Source organism: Hyperolius riggenbachi, chromosome 3 (genome assembly GCF_040937935.1).
Source record: "Hyperolius riggenbachi isolate aHypRig1 chromosome 3, aHypRig1.pri, whole genome shotgun sequence".
NCBI lineage: Eukaryota > Metazoa > Chordata > Amphibia > Anura > Hyperoliidae > Hyperolius > Hyperolius riggenbachi.
Genome location: NC_090648.1, coordinates 88,626,488 through 88,644,197, shown reverse-complemented (window position 1 = coordinate 88,644,197; position 17,710 = coordinate 88,626,488). Strand labels below are relative to the sequence as shown.

At 42.8% G+C, this 17,710-nt stretch overlaps 1 protein-coding gene across 3 annotated transcripts in view; it reads right to left on the bottom strand.

Annotated features, from left to right (window-relative positions):
* The window catches only part of ADGRL1 (adhesion G protein-coupled receptor L1), a 652,811-nt gene that overhangs the window by 168,611 nt on the left and 466,490 nt on the right, over positions 1-17,710 (bottom strand). For 2 of the 3 annotated variants that reach the window (XM_068274518.1, XM_068274520.1), the window contains exons 5-6: positions 15,747-15,856; positions 5,036-5,050 (exon numbers count right to left, since the gene is read on the bottom strand). In XM_068274518.1, coding sequence (XP_068130619.1) covers positions 5,036-5,050; positions 15,747-15,856 — 125 coding nt within the window. The remainder of the gene's footprint in view (positions 1-5,035; positions 5,051-15,746; positions 15,857-17,710) is intronic. The other variant, XM_068274519.1, reaches the window with a different exon arrangement.

Sequence of the window (17,710 nt, the reverse complement as noted above, 5' to 3'; positions counted from 1 at the left end):
CTGACAGGTGTAGAATTAGTCTACCTACTCATGGGGGATTCTCAGGGATTTTTTTGTTTTCAAAAGAATTCCCTGAGCGGCAACTGTCTAACTGTCAAAATAGTGTGCAAGCGAGTAGGGAGGATGGCTTACTATTTTGGCAGTTAGACTTGGCAAATGCCATTCAAGAAATGCTTTTGAAAACAAAGAAAACCCGGAGAACCCCCCTTGAGGAGATGGACTAGTCCAAAACCTGTCAGTTTTGTCAAATTTTAACGGCTTACTTTTTTGCTATAGTGGTTCTTCAAGAACGGATTCATGACTAGCCTTCACTCCTTCAAATACAGTATTTGCTAAAGTCGACTTGCTAGGTCAATATCTTTTTGGTACCCATTGGGCAGCTTTCAGGACTATTCACATTCCTGAGTAGTTTAGAAGATGAGCGCTTCCGTACTGTGCATGCGTGATTCCAGTTAGAACATCCGCTGTACAGATGAGCTCATCTTCAGAACTACTAGGGACGCAAGTAGCTCTGTAGCTTGAGAGGTACCGAAGACCTAGCAGGTCAAAGAATTTCATCTGGGGACAGCGCATGAACGATGGGATGGACCTAGGACCAGGAAGTCTCCATGACATCCAGAGCCTTCTCTCTACTTTGAGGTGTATTAAACCTGAAGCGAGTTTGCTTTAACAATAGATCATGGTGCAACATATCCAGGACCAATCAATAGTTGCCAGTGTGTCTTAGGCCTCGTTCACATTATACGCGTTGCTATCCGTATTTCGGCAACGCGTGTAGGAGGCAGACAGGCATGAACATCAGAAGTGCATAGACTGCACTGTCTGATGTTCACACGCCATACGTTCCGTAACAGTGGAGTGCGCGAACGCATGCTACACTATAGTGAATGGGATCAGCCACACAATGCATGCAAATGCAGATGGCGTGAGATCATATGCTTTGCGTTCCGATCCCACAGCCATCTCCGTGTGATAATGTGAACGAGGCCTAACTGTTAAACGACCAAGAAAACGATCATTTGTTGTTTGCTTCCAATTGGTCTAAAGCAGAATTTACTTGAGAACAACTGACAATCGGATCATTTTGAGGGTGACTGATCAGGCTGATGATCAGACTGGAAGAGGGAGGAAGAGAAGCAAAGTAAATAAGGGTGAAGAAAGACAGATTTCACAGTGTAATTTGCATGTGAAGGAGCTGCCAGAAAACATAAAAGCCCAACTTCCAATTACAGATAAGCTGGCTTTTTGTGCTCTTTAGATGCCATTAAAAAGCTAAGAGTGTTTAGTCAAGAAGTGGGGTGAGGTTTTGCCACCCATCGATCTGCCCAGGATGTCAATCAAGGTAGAACAGCAGCATGCAACCATACCCCTAATCCATTACAATGTAGACCAGAAGCACAAGGAATTTTGATTGTCTTTTGACAGAGGTGCTTGGCTCCTAAATAGACCATATCTAGTTTTTGCTCCAAAATTATTGCCTAATGAAGCGGGACCTAGCCCGTGAAACGCATTGCAGCTTTGTGGAGTATTTTGAATAAATTAATTGTTGATAAAATCAACAGTCTGTGTCTACTTATGTAGAGGAAAGTCCATCACTGTGATTGGAGCCTCTGTTCATCTTATCAGTTGATAAATATAGAGGGTTCACTTTAAATGTAGAGGGGGAGGGGAGCAAAGGAGGCCCAGTAGGTTTTCCCAGCATGGGGCCCGGAAATTTCTTATGGCAACCCTGATTCCTGGCATAAGACATGTAAAGCACACTTTAGTATTACATACACTAAAACGTTATGCATAAAGATAATGTGGCCTAAAGAGGAGAATGAGCCCTACAGATAATTTGTCTGGTAAGGCAGGTGGACCCCTAGCCTTGTATGATGTGATAAGGAAGTCACAGAAGGAGCTGTTGGTATACGGCGTAAATGGAGGGAAAGAGGTTATATAAGGCATAGGAAGGATAAAGGGATATTGAACACAAGGCAGGGACTCTAGAAGTAACAGAAGAATTGGATAAATGGAATCACAGGAAGGGAAAATGAGGGGTGTGTGGAGAAAATGAAGGGTCTGAGCACTTTAAAGCATCGCTAGGACAGGTATAAGGAACAACAGGGTGACACAGAGGTTATTATACCAAGAGAAATGATGAAGTAAAGAATCAATGTTAGGCTCTATATAGAGAGATTATATGCAGCAATGAGAGAAAAATTTGTGTCTTAATAGTTCCACCCACAGAGAAAGCTCCCGCCGTCCGTTTTTATATATCAATACACAGGTCTGTGCACAGGCGGAAGGAGAGACCAGATTAATGGCGTTAGTAATCAGAGTGCGGCACAGAGTAGACAGATGAGAGGTTAATCATCTCCACAGGGTGCTGTGTGTTATCAGCGAACACCACCAACCTCCCCCCCTCCCCAGAATCTTGTTCTCAAATCCTCTGAGAGAAGCCAGACCATCTGAAACTTACTGTGGCCAAATATTTTCTCCATATATATATATATATATATATATATATATATATAGATAGATAGATAGATATTTCACTGACTGCATGGGTTTGAAAACTTGTTTGTTTCCAATAGCTCTGTGGAGAGAGGAACCGTATCCCATGGCAACCAATCAGAAATCATTTTACTCCTTATGGCATTTCTTTACTCCCAAAGACAGGACGTCTGATTGGCTGACTTGAGTTACGGCACGACATTGCTGCTTGCTCCATCAAGCTTATTCAGATGCTGCAAGAGGCAATAATAATCATTACAGGCAAGAAGCAGAATAGAAACCAATCAGAATCCAGCTTGTACTTGCCTGACTTCAGTTAAGCGAGTTCTGATTGGTTGCTAAGGGTTACTGCACTGTACAACCTTCAACGATGCTAATTTATCAGGACAGACTCAAACAAATTGGAGCATAACACGGAGAGTGGGTTAGAGCAAGCAATTCGGCTTTAGCTGTTAACTAAAACAAGCATTCTGATTGGTTGCTCAGAGCAACTCTCCTCGTTTTTTTTCCCACTTGTCATGATAAATCAGCACATATGGGCTGGATGCTGTAAAGAAAGAATTTTCAACTTTGGCTGTTTGCACTTCCAATAACCAATCAGAATAAAGTTTTCTTTTTTGAATTCTTTTTTGAATTCTCTAAAACCCAACTGGGCGTTGGAAGTGAAAATCGGCAAAGTGAACATCATGGCCAATTGCTTTAGGTTTAAAAAACTCTAGAGGGAGGTGCTTGCGTTGTCCATCTAAACCAATCAAACTCCAGCTGTAGGTTTTTTTAAAGCTGGGTACCAGATAAAAGCATAAATCTGATTGGTCGCTACGGGAAACATTGTTTAATCTTAGAAGCATTTTTACATAAGGCCTGGTAATTTACAAACACAAGGGTTGTCGCCCATATCAACCAACCGGGTTCTTGCTTTTTATTCTTTAGACTAGAACGAGGAAGTGTAAACAGAGTCTGATGGGTTGCAATGGGTAGCAACTCTGCTTTTATTAAAATAATAATAATAAGCACCAATGTGAATTAATAATTAGCCCTTTCCTGTATATAGAAAGAGACAGAGGTGCATTGGATGACATCGCTGCATAGTTTGCCCGTCTCAGTGTGCCCCTCAGCAGGGACCTTTGCATAAGAGAGCTCCTGCCGAGGTGCCTCTTTACCCTTCCCTAACAGAAGCAGATGCTGTGAAGGAAAAGTTCCCTTCCTTAAAAACAGGGTAAGGAGGGGGATAACAAAAAAAGGCAAAATAAATAAACATATATAATTAAATTAAGCAGGAGAGTGACAAGGAGAGTGGGGAAGAGAAAGAGAGAAAGAGGGAGAGGGAGAAAGAGGGAGAGGAGGAGAGGAGGCTGAGCAAGGGACGAGAATGGGAATAATTGAGGTAGGCCAGGTTTCTGGAGGTTGCTATGGAAACATGACAGGATAAGAGGAGGGCAGTGAGGAATGAAGGGTGGCTGGAGGTTGCAGAATATTGCACCTTTATCTGACTGGATCCCTGCTAACTAGATCTCTGCTGCTGGAATATGAAGCTGATTAAATAAATGCTTCCTTTTTTTTTTTTTCTTTCTTTCTGCTTCTTCTTCTTCTTCCTTTTTTGTGCTAATGCTGTCCTTCTAATTAGTCAGGAAGGAAGGTGCAAGGAAAATTGGAACAAAAGTGGAGCAATTTGCTCAGGGTAGCCTATCGGACGGCCGTGTCTAGGAGATTTCATGGAGAAACATGTGATTTGCTTGATCAGCTGATAGATTTGCAAAGCTCTGGTTAACTGTGATCACATCCTGCTTTAGCACAGGATCATAACTAGCAAATCAGAGACTTGCATATCTATCACCTGACCAAACTGATCACATGCTTCTCCGTGTGTTCTCCTAGACATGACAATCCCCAATCCGAACCCTTGTTTCATTCAGCAGCTGAATTGGTTTTTTATCGGGCAACTGCTCCACATTTCTTCCAATTTTCTTTTGTAGTCGTCTGAAATAAATTGTCCCCTTTGATCGGTTATCTCCTTCCCTAAAACTATCAAAATGGCCACCTTACCTTAAGCTTCTACTACTACTGATGGACACCCTAGCTACCTCCTTAATAATTATAGTATTAGCTATTGCTGAATAAAGTTACTTGCTCATTCATATATCTGCTATTTCTAGGTATTTACATGAAGGTCTTATGCCTAAAATCTTACTTTATTCAGCGTTAAAAAACAAAACAAAAAAAAAACCTGATCTCCCGTGATGAACCCCCTGACCTTCCACTTAATGTAGCTGTAATCCTACTATACAGACCTAACCGTCTGCATTGCTAAATCCTCCTTTCCATGTTGTTGGGTCTTTCAGGATATTTCACTGTTTGACATAAAACTCCAGCTCTTGTAATCCTTAAAAGCGAAAGGGATTAGAGGGTAATAGGGTCAGCGAGGGGGAACAGAGGAGGAGGGAAGGTGGAGAGAAAAGGAAAAATTAGGATTCCGACATTAATTATGGGCGGAATTAACGAGTCACCGTGAGGGTAACAGGAAGGGACTAATGAAAATTACCTTTTTGTTCCACTTCTATTCACGCATCAGAAAAGAAAGAGAGAGAAAAATATCAAATGAAAAAGAGGATAGGAAAAAAGGAGAGAAAGATATTCATGAGTGTCATTAGCACACCTTTCCCGCCCCACCACGTCAAGGTATCATGAATTCTGTCCCTCCCGCCACCCCGTATCCCCACCACACAAGACAAGCCCTGATCTGTATACCCATTGTGTGATGTAGCGGAGGGGGGCGGGGATTCGTGGCCTCCTGAAGAAGGTCCTGCAAAGAGAAAGTGATGGACAAAGGGGAATGGGATCAGGGCTGGGGGACAGGTGGCTATGGATGGCTTCAGATGATTTGGTAGAAAGCGAGTGACAATGGCACATGTGAGGACTGTAGTGTGCATGTAGATGGGGTGGTCAGTACAAGATGAATTCTATGACTGAATCAGAGAGATGAAGAGAGGATCCGGTTGCAAGGACCTGCAAAGATACAAAAGGAAGTCAAAGGTAGATGGACAGAGTAGTGACCAGCGATGCCAAATGCAGAATGAGAAGAGCATTAGGATGAAGATGCAACATGAGAAGGTGGGACGAAAAGGTGACTGTTAGTAGGGTAAGTGTACAACAGGTGTTAATGAGGTGGTGGTGGGGATCTTTACAGGAGGGGAGTGGAAAAGAATGGGAAATACCAAAATGAATAAGTGTGGGGGAACCATAAGCAGTTGGTTGGAAATGTGATAAATACTGTACAAATGGAACATTTGAGTTTTGTAATGGAGTAGGGATGGTCAATGAGATGCAAGCTGATGCAGGATTATGCAAATTTTGTATGCAAATGTATGCAGCTTGAAAATGGGCCAATCCAATTTTACCTCAGCTGCACACATTTGCATACAAAAATGTGCATAATGCTGCCTCAACTCAAAATTATTTGCATCCTATAATGGAAAGATTAGAGGAACGGATGGAAAAAGATAAGGAATTCAAGCGAATGCGGAGGAAATAAGGAAGGAACAGGTAAGGGAGTGGGAAGGAGGTATTGTTAGGAAGTAAAAGACGTTACAAACAAATGATGCAGGAATGGAGATAGAGGTGAGATCATGTGGAGCAGAATATACAGGTCAGGATAAGGAATGCAGAGGTGTTGCAGTTAAAGTAGGAAGAAAGGGAGACACTGGTAAAGGAATGGAAGTGAAAAGAGAGAAAAGATACAGCTGGTAAATGAATAACATGAAGAAGCTGGGTGGAGAATACAAGTAACCATATAGACATGAATAGAAAGTGAATGCATGAGTCACATAAGGGAATGGAAGTGAAAGTCAAAGCCTTATCTCAGCGAAACTTTGAATTAACAAGATACCGTCCTTCAAGTTTCTTAACAATCATATTAAGACTGTACAAATCCCCCCAAATGGTTCACGCTTTGGTTCTCGAGGTTGGTCATGTGACACTGTCTTCTGGGAAAGGAGGTGCATGGGGGTTTATGAAGGAGGGTGGAGCGGCCAGCAGGGTGGCAGAATTTGGAAAAGGTGGTTTGCAGAGTCTGAAAAGGAGATCCACTATCAGGGAGCTACAAAGAGCCTCGGCAGTGACCACCTCCCCGTGAGAGCAGGGCTTAAACTGAGCAGCTTGCCGAGTCCAAAAAAAAGAACCAACCCATCCACCAAAAATAACCAACCCATTTACAAAAAACAGCAGCAATCATGTGACTGCCACTGTTTCCATCAACATCTAGGTACATAGCGGGATATTTACCGTCTTAGAATAAAGTTGTTAAGCTACTGGCAGGGGGGCATTTACATAGCTCCTAACTGTCTCTGTTTTAGAGGGACAGTCCATCTTTAGGGACCAAATCCCTCTGTCCCTCTTTCTTCCTTATTTGTCCATCTTTCAGGACTCATCTACAGATCTATAGAAATATATGTATTTTTCTACAGAAATGTGTTTTTAACTGACTCTAAACCTTATTCCCATCAATTACATTGATATATTTCTCATTTGTCAAATGTTAAAATGAAGAAAAACGAATGATAATAGAAAGGACCAGTGTGGTTTGAATGAGAAAACTATATCTTTTAGTTCTAAATACTTTGTGATATGCATGGCAAGGGGTGTGGTGGGGGCGTGGTTAGAGGTGTGACATGGGGCGGTTCTTAGTGTGCCTCTTTCATCTCAAAAAGTTGGAAGGTTTGCATCTCGTCAATATAAAGTTTGGCTGAACTTGTACTTGAAGGCAGTTTCCAGGTAAGGCTAGAATGAAAAGATAGTGAAGAAGTGAAGAGGAAAAGGAGTGGACGTTTCAAATAAGAGAGTGGCTGGGAACAGGATATGGACATGAGAGAACTGGAAGAGTGTGAGGGAAGGAGGTGGTACAGAAGAGGGCTGGAGTATGGAAGGGTAAGAAGAGATCATAGTACTTGATGAAGCATGGAGGAAATGAAGGCTTGAAGGCATGTAAGGAAGGAAGTTGATGGGTTTCTGAAATGTAAAGGTAGTAGAGGAAGTCATTCCTTAGATCCACAGGCTCTGTAAATGAAAAAGGGGAGGATGGAGAAGCGGACATTAGTGGGAAGGGAATGAAGAATGGGGGAAGGTGAGTATGACTGGGCAAGATTCAGGGAGAGATACACTCAAAGGAATCTGCAATAGAAAAGTTAATATTTATATTTATACACAGCAAAAAACAGGCAGTGCATGTAAAACCGGTAGAGATTTAGCAAAAGGTGCTGGGGTTCAGCAGTCCTTATCTCACATCCATAGAAATAGAATTATGCAGCGGTAAGCTGTGCCACCATCTGATAAGTCTGGGGCAGACGAATATATTGAGGGATGAAGACAAGCAGAGAAAGAGAGAGAGGAAGAGTGAGAGCTATAGACAGAGAGAGGCAGAACAATGACCTACGCCATTCTAATACAGCATATATACAAAAAAAGACATACAGTAAAGAGAGAAACCGGCCGAAGCGACAGTGTGAGACTGCTAAGACAGAGAGACAGGCAAAGGGAGAAAGACAGAGCGTGGCAGCCGTGGCAACACATCCTGGGAATAGAAGCGTCATATTAATAAAGCTGAGCCTGCAAAGGAAAAGCAAAGGGTTAAACCTTTAAGATTCACAGAGTGCGCCCGGCCTCCCCACAAGGCTCCGCGTGAAACGGAGAAAAGAGCTCTGTGCCAAAACGCGAGGCCCGCAGAGCGCTGTGGAGACCTGTCACTCTGTTAACATAGTGAGATAGGAGGACCATGTAGGTGCAGAACAATATGACATGTGCGTCCTCTGAGCAATTTAACTACAGGTCGTGTGTCCACAAGCTGCTGAGTATCTATTAAAATGCATGGGACACTATTCACCTCATGTGCCTGTGTGTGCGGTGCATGGCAATACGTTCCTATGGCGGGAGCTGATACCTCAGCGGACATGCCGTGACAAGCACTCAGGAAACCATTACATTCAAGACTAATGCAATTGTTATCCAGGCTGAATAGAGGCTTATCGCAGGCAGAGGAGGGGAGCACAATATATACTCATCAGTCATCACCTATGCGTCCAGCGTCCAATGAAGACACAGTATGTAGGGCTGTTCAGGCTTATTTAACAAGGCGAAGAGCAGTGGTCAACATGTTGTAACCCATCCAGCAATTACCTTTCATTGTGCTGACAGTAAAAATATGTGAACTTTATTAATTGTGGATAAAGGGAGACACACAGAACATTTAAATTGAGCTTTTCTCCTGAGGGACCCAAAGCGCCAGAGCTGCAGCCACTAGAGCAGGGATGCCAAACCGGTCCTACGAGGGCCGAGGTCCTCACACATTTTTGACACAGCTCAAAATAATTGATGGGTCTGAATCAGAAAAGGTGTGGTCTATCAGGTAGAACACATTCCTCTCTTTCTCAGTCCATCCTAAACACTGGCATGGACCTGGCCCTCCAGGCCTGGAGTTCCACACCTGTGCTCTAGTCTAGAGCACGCTCCATAGGCAGTAGCACTGTTAGGATGACTTGCCCAAGGTCTCCTTACTGAATAGGGGCTGGCATACTGAACAGGAAGAGCTGAGATTTGAACCCATGTCACCTGTGCCAGAGGGAGGCAGAGCCCTTAACCAGCACACTATCCAGTCATAGTATAACGCATGCTAAGAGATATAGGAAATTTGACTGACCTAATAACCATGTGTCCAACATTGCAGCATCATTCTTGATGCTACTGAACCTTGAAGACAGGGTCTGATTTCTATAACTTGTTTACAGAAGAGGAGACAGCACTGAGCACACATAATACTGTACACCCCCGTGCTGTCTAGAAAGATTTATAGCTGTGCTGTAACTGTCCCTAAGTTAGAGGTCACTTGTCAGAACAGATAAGATCCTACAGACTGCTTATTCCATGCAAAGTTTACGTGGCGGCTGTGTATAGCGTATAACGCCATGGAGACTGGTGAAAAGCAGAACGGGGTTTGTGATGGCTCAGGAGTCAAATAAGGCATCAAGATCTCCAGAGCAGTCATGTCAAGGTCATGGGCGTAACTACAGATTATGGGCCTCCCAATGTTGTCTGGTGACCCTCCTAGCCAGATGGCCCATCTTACAAGGGTCATAAAATAAGGGTGGACATTGTAATCTTCACACCTACAATAAGTGTAATAATCATTTTAACATTTGTATAGCGCTTTTTCTCCTAGACTTTATGGCGCTAGATTAACGACTGCTAAATGCACAGCCACCGGGCTCTTGTGCCTTCCACGCCACATCCTCTGCACACCGAGCACTCTCGCCTCCAGTCGCTGTCATGGTTCACTGCTGTGCCCACCAGGGGCCTGTGGCCGCACATGCGCACAGTGGCAAGCACTTAGGGCCCTGTTCCACTAGGTGCATTTCTCTCCAAAAATCAGATCACTCGAGTTTCTCTGATAACATGTAAATCGCGGTGCTGTTTTTCCACTAGTGCGATTTGATTTTCTTCTGAATCGCTATCGATGCATTTCTGGTGAGTTTGAGTGCCTATAATTTTCCCTCCGAATGTATTTTTCCTCCCATCAGAAATCACAAGCTCACCGCAATCACACCGCACACTTGACGGATCGTGGTGCTATTGTGGTAGTGGCAATAGAAGGAAACACGAGCGGATTGCTGCCTAGTGGAAAAGGGGCCTACACAAACGCATGCGGACGCAGCTACCTTAGCATTTTATTATATAGGATGATGTGTTAAAGGGAACCAAGTGCCACTTTTTTTTTGCAGTTTGTCCTGGTTTCCCCTTCTAGCTGCTTATTATTTATCAATGGGAAGGCGTGAAGATAGCATCTGTGACTTCTCAAAAATCTTTGAAGTACAGGGCGCTATCTCTTCACCCCCTGCTGATATAAGCTTTTGTTTGCTCTCTGCTAATGTGTGCAATAAAATGATTACACCAACCCTTATCTTCCTGAAATTTCTGTGGTCGGACAGGCCTCAGAAGTAGGGTAATAAAGGGGATCGGTTGAAAAGGGCGCCCGAGCTGCCTGTATGAAAAGGGCGCCGCCATAGACATCAATATTATTTCTGGAAATATGGGCTACAAGGTGTAGAAAAGGGCGCCCGAGTTTTGATATAGGTTACAAGCGGGCTCCGCTTTGTAGCCCATATTTTTTCGGCTACAAGGTTTTCGGCTACAAGCAGGCTCCCCTTTGTAGCCCGTATTTTTTTCGGCTGCAAGGTTTTCGGCTACAGTAAGGTGCCCCTTTGTAGCCCATATTATTGCCTTTTTTCTAGCCTAAGTTTTTATATGGGCTACAAGTGCTGGAAGCCGAATTATTTCATTCCCCCACTATCCATGGCGGCCTGGAGGGGGAATAGCAATTAACACATCCCGGAGTATTATTGTAGCCGAAGTTTTTATATGGGCTACACCAGGCGCCTTTTTTGTAGCCGAAGTTTATATGGGCTACACCAGGCGCCTTTTTTGTAGCCGAAGTTGGTATATATGGGCTCCACCAGGCGCCCTTTTTTACTGGCGCCCTTTTCATGTAGACCCGTAATAAAGGCCTGTGGAAGACTTCTAAATGTAAAAAGAAGAGGTAAAGTAATTTTTTTTTAAAATAATTAGCCACATTGTTGGCATGCATTTTTAATGTGCTAGTTAGATGCCCTGGGTGCTAAAAATGCTGCTTGGTTAACTTTAAAGAGGTACTGTCACAGGGTCCTGCTGCTTCACATGTATTTTGCCAACATACGTAGCCGAGTGCCACGTCTTTCACATAGATTCTAGTGAAAGCTTCTCTGTCGGGACGCAAGCTACAGAATCTGTATTATTTATCTGGCCCTTATGGAATTATCCTCAGTTCAACACTCTCTTTCATCTGAGTTTGACATTTCCGCTGTAGAGAACGTTTATTGTGTAACACTCCTGACCCTCTCCCTGTTTCATCATACGAAAGGCTCTGCACAGCTCCAATTTGGCCGTGAGTATGAGGCTGGAAAGGAGCAGACATGAAAGGGTGGCCACTCGGATCAGATATAAATGTGACAGATCACAGCATTCTTCTTGTGTGATGCTCCCGATTCCATCTCATTGTTTCAGCGCACGCGGACCTTGTACTGCATCGCACTGACAGTGAGTGAGAGCTTGGTAAAAAGCGGTAAGAAAGGGTGGCGACAGGGTTCAGGAAATAAATGGGACAGGTCACACCGTCTAGGGGCAGCGTTCTTGAGTAATGTCCAATGTTCTATCTCCTAGGTTTCATATATGAAGCAGTGCTCCACCTAGGAGCCGTGTAGTGGGAATAATCCAAAAAGACAGATGGGAAATGGGAAAACAGATCAAGCTCTGATAAGTGTCACTGTTGTATAACATCCCTCATCCCATCTATCTATTTCAGCATACAAATGAAGCAGTTCATCCTGGTGCCATGTGAGACATACAGAGATCCGGTAGAACAAGGAACTGGCACTTTTCATGGTGTTGAGCTAGCCTAGGTATCGCTGATTTTGAGGGTCAGGCTAATATTGGCTAATAATTAGTCTTAAAGAGGAACTGCAGTGAAAATAATGTAATAAAAAGTGCTTCATTTTTACAATAAATATGTATAAATGATTTAGTCAGTGTTTGCCCATTGTAAAATATTTTAAATCCCTGATTTACATTCTGACATTTATCACATGGTGACCTTTTTACTGCTGGCAAATGATGTAGCTGCTGCTTGCTGTTTTGGCAGTTGGAAACAGCTGTAAACAGCTATTTCCCACAATGCAACAGGATTCACAGACAGGAAACTGCCAGTACTGCAAGTACTCAGAATTTCTTTGTGGGAGGGGTTTTACCACAATATCAGTCATACAGCGCCCCCCGATGGTCTGTTTGTGAAAATGAATAGATTTCTCATGTAAAAGGGGGTATCAGCTACTGATTGGTATAAAGTTCAATTCTTGGTCGGAGTTTCTCTTTATAATTACTGTTCTCAGAGGCGTAACTAGGGTTAAGACAGCTTCCCCCCCCCCCTGGAAAAAATGGGCGTGGCCACACATCAGAATGTAGTCATGGGTGGAGTAATAAGTTATTTAGATAGCTATATGTGCCCCCTTACCCCGTTCAGATATGCCCCCCTTCACCCTGTTTAGATAGCCAGATGTGCCCCCTTTAGATAGCCTTATTCTGCTGCTGTTAACACTTCTGCAGAGGGAGGGGGAGAAGCAGGGGCACTTCAGGCATCCAGCGAGCCACCTTTCATGCACGCAGGGGTGCAATGGCCGTGCTGAGCGCCCTCACAATACTGCGCTCGGGGACATATGTCCCCCCTTGCCCACCCATAGCTAGGATTGAACTTCATCCCGATCAGTAGCCAATACTCCCCTTCCCTCGAGAAATCTTTACCTTTTCTCAATTAGATTATCAGGGACATCTGTATGGCTGATATTGTGGTGAAACCCCTCCCACAGTGTGATGTCAGGACTATGGTACCGACAGTTGGCTGTCTGTGAACCTCGTTTCATTGTGGGAAATAACTGTTTTTCCCAACTGCCAAGCAAGAAGAACCTCCCTCTGCACATAGAACTCTCAGGAATGAACATTCCATACAGATCACCTGACAGGACTAAAGATGTCACCACCAGGGATACATTTCAGAATGTAAATCCGGGATAGGAAAGATTTTACGAAGGGCAAACACTGACTAAATCATCTATAAATAAATATTGTAAAAAAACAAGCAATTTTATTCATTATGTTATTTTCACTACAGTTCCTCTTTAAGGGCTCTTTTACACGACACGCAATTCCGATTTTGATGCGATTTTACATACGATTCCAATGTTTGATGCAATTCAAAAAAGAAATCCTGCATTCTGCATATTTTTATGCCTTTTTCTTCCTGTGATGTTAGCATCCAGTGTTAACTGCAAATCAGAATCGCAAATCAGAAACGGAAATCGGAATTGCGATTTACAGTGTAAGGCCTCTTGCACACTGCACGCGATTCCGATTCAGATTCCGCTTTTTAATCAGTTTTTACATCCGATTCAGATTCCGATTTGCAGTGTGCAGGGAGCAAACTGCAAATCGGAATCTGAATCGGATGTAAAAACTGATTAAAAAGCGGAATCTGAATCGGAATCGCTTGCAGTGTGCAAGAGGCCTAAAAGAAGCCTCCGATAAATGTATGGTGCAAAACAATGTAAAACTTTAGACCGTGGGGTTGTTTCACAAAGTATTTCTCCTGGATGATCTCAAATGACTTATTTTTCATTTTAACTATAAAAAGAGCAAATTTAGGAGATAAACAGATGAAAGGCCTCATTCATTTAATGCCGGGAAAATTACTGTGTGCACCCTCAGCGGGACCATATCACTGGTACTAATGCTGATCAGAGCACTGCGCATTGCGCAATTAGCGCAACTAGCAGCGCATGTTTGTTTCTTAATTTGTACAGCACCACGGAATATGTTGTTGCTTTATAAATCAACAATAATAATAATAATCTCTAACAACACAAATCTTGCAGGAATGCATAGTTAAGTCCAAACCTCTGAATCCTGATTGATTGATTGATAGTGGTTACCATGCATCTTTTTGTCGCCTTATTAAATAGGCCCCGCCCAACATACTGTGAAAGTCTTCGGTATTTAGCAGTTTGTCTTGTGTAAGTGTCAGTCAATGGACAAGAGCTTCTGAGCTAGAGAGTATTAGAAAACAAAAGTGATTCTGTTAACTGGCCTGGATTTATTAAAGGTTTACTGCTATTAGATGGGAAGAGTTTGCAACCTTCAACTGACTAACTTAACAGAGTCCTAATTCAGGAAAAGGGTTGCGATCGATGGACCCCAAATGACACTTCTCTCCGAGTTGCGACAACTTGGAGAGGGAATAGTAATTTATGCTGCCTGGAATTTGAGCGGCAGCAGGGTGAGCCAACATTCGGCTTGCCCTGTGCCCAACTCACCGGCGGCGTACTAATGCGTATGCTGCAAATTCTTCCCGAATAGCAGATAAGGTTTAATAAACCTCCTTTAGTTTGCACGATTACTAATACTCCACAATTGTATCCAGGCCAGGAGAACTGTAGAAACTTGGTGTCCATCAATGGGGAAGGTATTCAGTCTCTTGGTGTCATGTTCCGTCTGCTACGTTTCCTGATTGGTTTTCAGATGTTTTGGGCTTAGAATCCATCATTTTACAACAAACAATATACAGCAAAGAAGGAGGGTGGGGAGACTGACACTGACGTTATTTTTATTATTTTAAGATTCAGTGTTTTCAATATTTTTGGGAAATTATTAGCCCTGCCTCCCGTTTTCTTTATCTCCCACCCCCAGCTTCTGTATATCCGAGATTCTTTCCTCAAATAGGGTTCATTATTCACATTTATAAGTCAAGGCCATTTACATATGCCTATAAATCTGGCAACCCTTAAGAGACCGTGGGAGAGTTTGGTATAATGGTGGAGCAATCTAACTTTCCCACATTGGCTTCCTGGCATTGCCAAAGAAACATACAACCAACGAGGGGAGTAAAGAGGCCAACGCTGGAAATAGATAACTAAAATTTTATATGAATCAATTACAGTGTCTGTCTCCTTTACCTTCCTCCTTCAAATCATTATATACACCACTAAACCCACTGGTACTCTTTAAGTGTCATCACTGCTATTGTCAGCACAGGAAGACTGGTAGAACTTTTGCTCGATAAACCCACCGTGCTTCAGGTGGCCTAGACCACGGCAGTTCCTTGTGTGATTTTTTTACAATATGGAGATGTGAAACCTAGAGGGTCCTACAAGTGCTCTGCTATGGAACCCAGACGTGCATCATTATGCCCACGCCATTATGGCAGGTGTTGAAGTCAAACCGTTGTATCCATCCCATGATTCCCAGACTAAAATCATGGAGCTAAACCGCAGAGTCCACAAAGTGTCTGTCTAAACTCCCGAGCATTTCCTTGAAGAGGTTGTCCACTTCGGGTCAAAGTTCTTCCATCTTGGTCCTTGGAATTTAGAAATGCTCAGGAAGAATGAATTGTTGTAGCCAAGTATATACTACTTAGGAAAGAGGACCTTTTTGTTATCTTAGCCTATTTCGTGTTCTGTTTTTCTCGCTACACCAGGCTGTTACACTCGTTTTGCGTCGCTTTTCCTTTTCTCCTTCAGAATACTTGGTATTGTCATCTACTACTTTGACTATGTGATGTGTTTGTGAAGCCCTCCTATGCATGTATAGGTGTGATGCGTGTCATCGTTTGTGTCATCATATATACTCACTGTATGGTACGCAGTCATATTGAACTTCCAGGTATTTGTAGGTCCCTGGACACGGGTCTGGGAAGGCCTCGGAATCAGCGATAACAACACACTGCGTACGATTGTTACACCTGCCGAGAGAAGACAACCATTAGCTTTGTGTTGTTTTACATAATAGTCATCCTAGAATCATTTTATCATTTTCATTATTTTACAGAACTGTATCATATCTTGTGTGAAAATGCTTCTTATCAGTGCAAAATCCTGCTCTTTGGAATAAAAAAACTATCCCTACAGTAACTTAAAGTGTACCTGAGGCGATAAGTGACATGAGAGATAAACATGTGCATGTACAGTGCAAAACATTAATAACCACGCTGTTTTACTTATTTTATTTTGCTGCCTGTTCATTTCTAGGCTTCTGTACCTTGTCGGGAATACAGTAAACATCACTGATAACCAAATTACAGACATAAAAGTTTTCCTGGCAGAGTACAACTTCTGAGAGCAGAGGGAGATAGGAAAGGGTCAACAGTTCATGTATTTTCATTTAAGGGCACTTAATAGGCATCCACTGAGCAGAGAAAACAAAACTTCCATTTAACTTTGTAAATATTTAAATATAAAATAGAACTATGGGATATCTAACAAAGTCATTTTTAGGAGTAGGAGGATAAATACAACTGTTTATCTCATCCGTTTATTTTCACCTCGGGTTCATTTTAATGGTTTTACAGAGTCACCAGAACTAAAAATTTCAAATAATTAACACCATGGCATCCTACATGGTCAGGTTAGGACGGAACCTTCTTCACTCTAACCGATGAGTACCTACAATTTATGCAAAAATCACCAACTGATGGAAATACAATAGAGATGTCAATATGGAGTCAATAGCACTGGTTAAGTACTGATGCACTTTTTTCTTTTCTACATTTATGGATATGGTTCTAGATAACTTAATCTGAAGTGGTAGTCCTCACCTAATGTTAAGTAATTGTACCAGCAGAAAAAGTCGATTAATGCAATATTGTAAAAGCTGTGATTTAAGATGTTTGAATTTGATGCTTTCAAAATCAGAATCGCGTTTATTGTACAAGGACCTGTTTTTGGCACAGTCAGCTCAGAGACAGACATGCATAAGTACATAATGAACATATGAAGGCACAGTTACATAACGGAAGAACACATATTGCACATTGGGGGTTGCTGTTAGGATGTATGTGTGTATGGGGGGGGGGGGGGGAGGATGGGGGGGGTCGTGTTGAGGACAGGGACAGCTTGGGGGAAGAAGGAGTTCCTGTGCCTAGAGGTCTTGGTGGCAATGGCCCTGAATCGGCAACCGGAGGGTAGTAGTTTGAGGTAGTACTTGGCGGGGTGGGATGGGTTGTTAGCAATAATAACAGCCCAATATCGCAGTCTGGAGGAGAAGAGAAGGTCAAGAGAAGGGAGAGAGGTTCCGATTTTCATCACTGCCGATTTGATGACCCTCTGTAGCTTATGCTTGTTACTCCCAGAGGCGCTTTTGTTCCATAAGATGATGAATGAGAATAGGTTTGACTCCATGGTGGCCGAGTAGAAGTGGGTCTCTACATCTCTGGATGTACAACGTTACTCTGAACTCAATTCAGTAAACTTTATTGAAAAATGAAAATGCTTCTTACGTAAATTGGTAAACACATTAACCAAACACTGCCATCACTGCTAGTCAGAATACTGACTACTTTACAAGTGCTTTGTATCATGTATTGAATCCTCTACTACAAGCCAATGTTATGGCACATGGGTGATTCCCTGCGTAGCGAGGAGATCACTATTGTGGGCCATTTCTTGATAACATAAAGGCATGTGGGCAATTCCCTGCTAGCGATTCTACTACTGAGAAATGAATAGCATATAAACTCTAACTCAGTGCATACCTTGAATTTAGCAAACAACGATGGCACAAGGAGGAGATTAGTGGACGTATATTCTGTGACAAAATG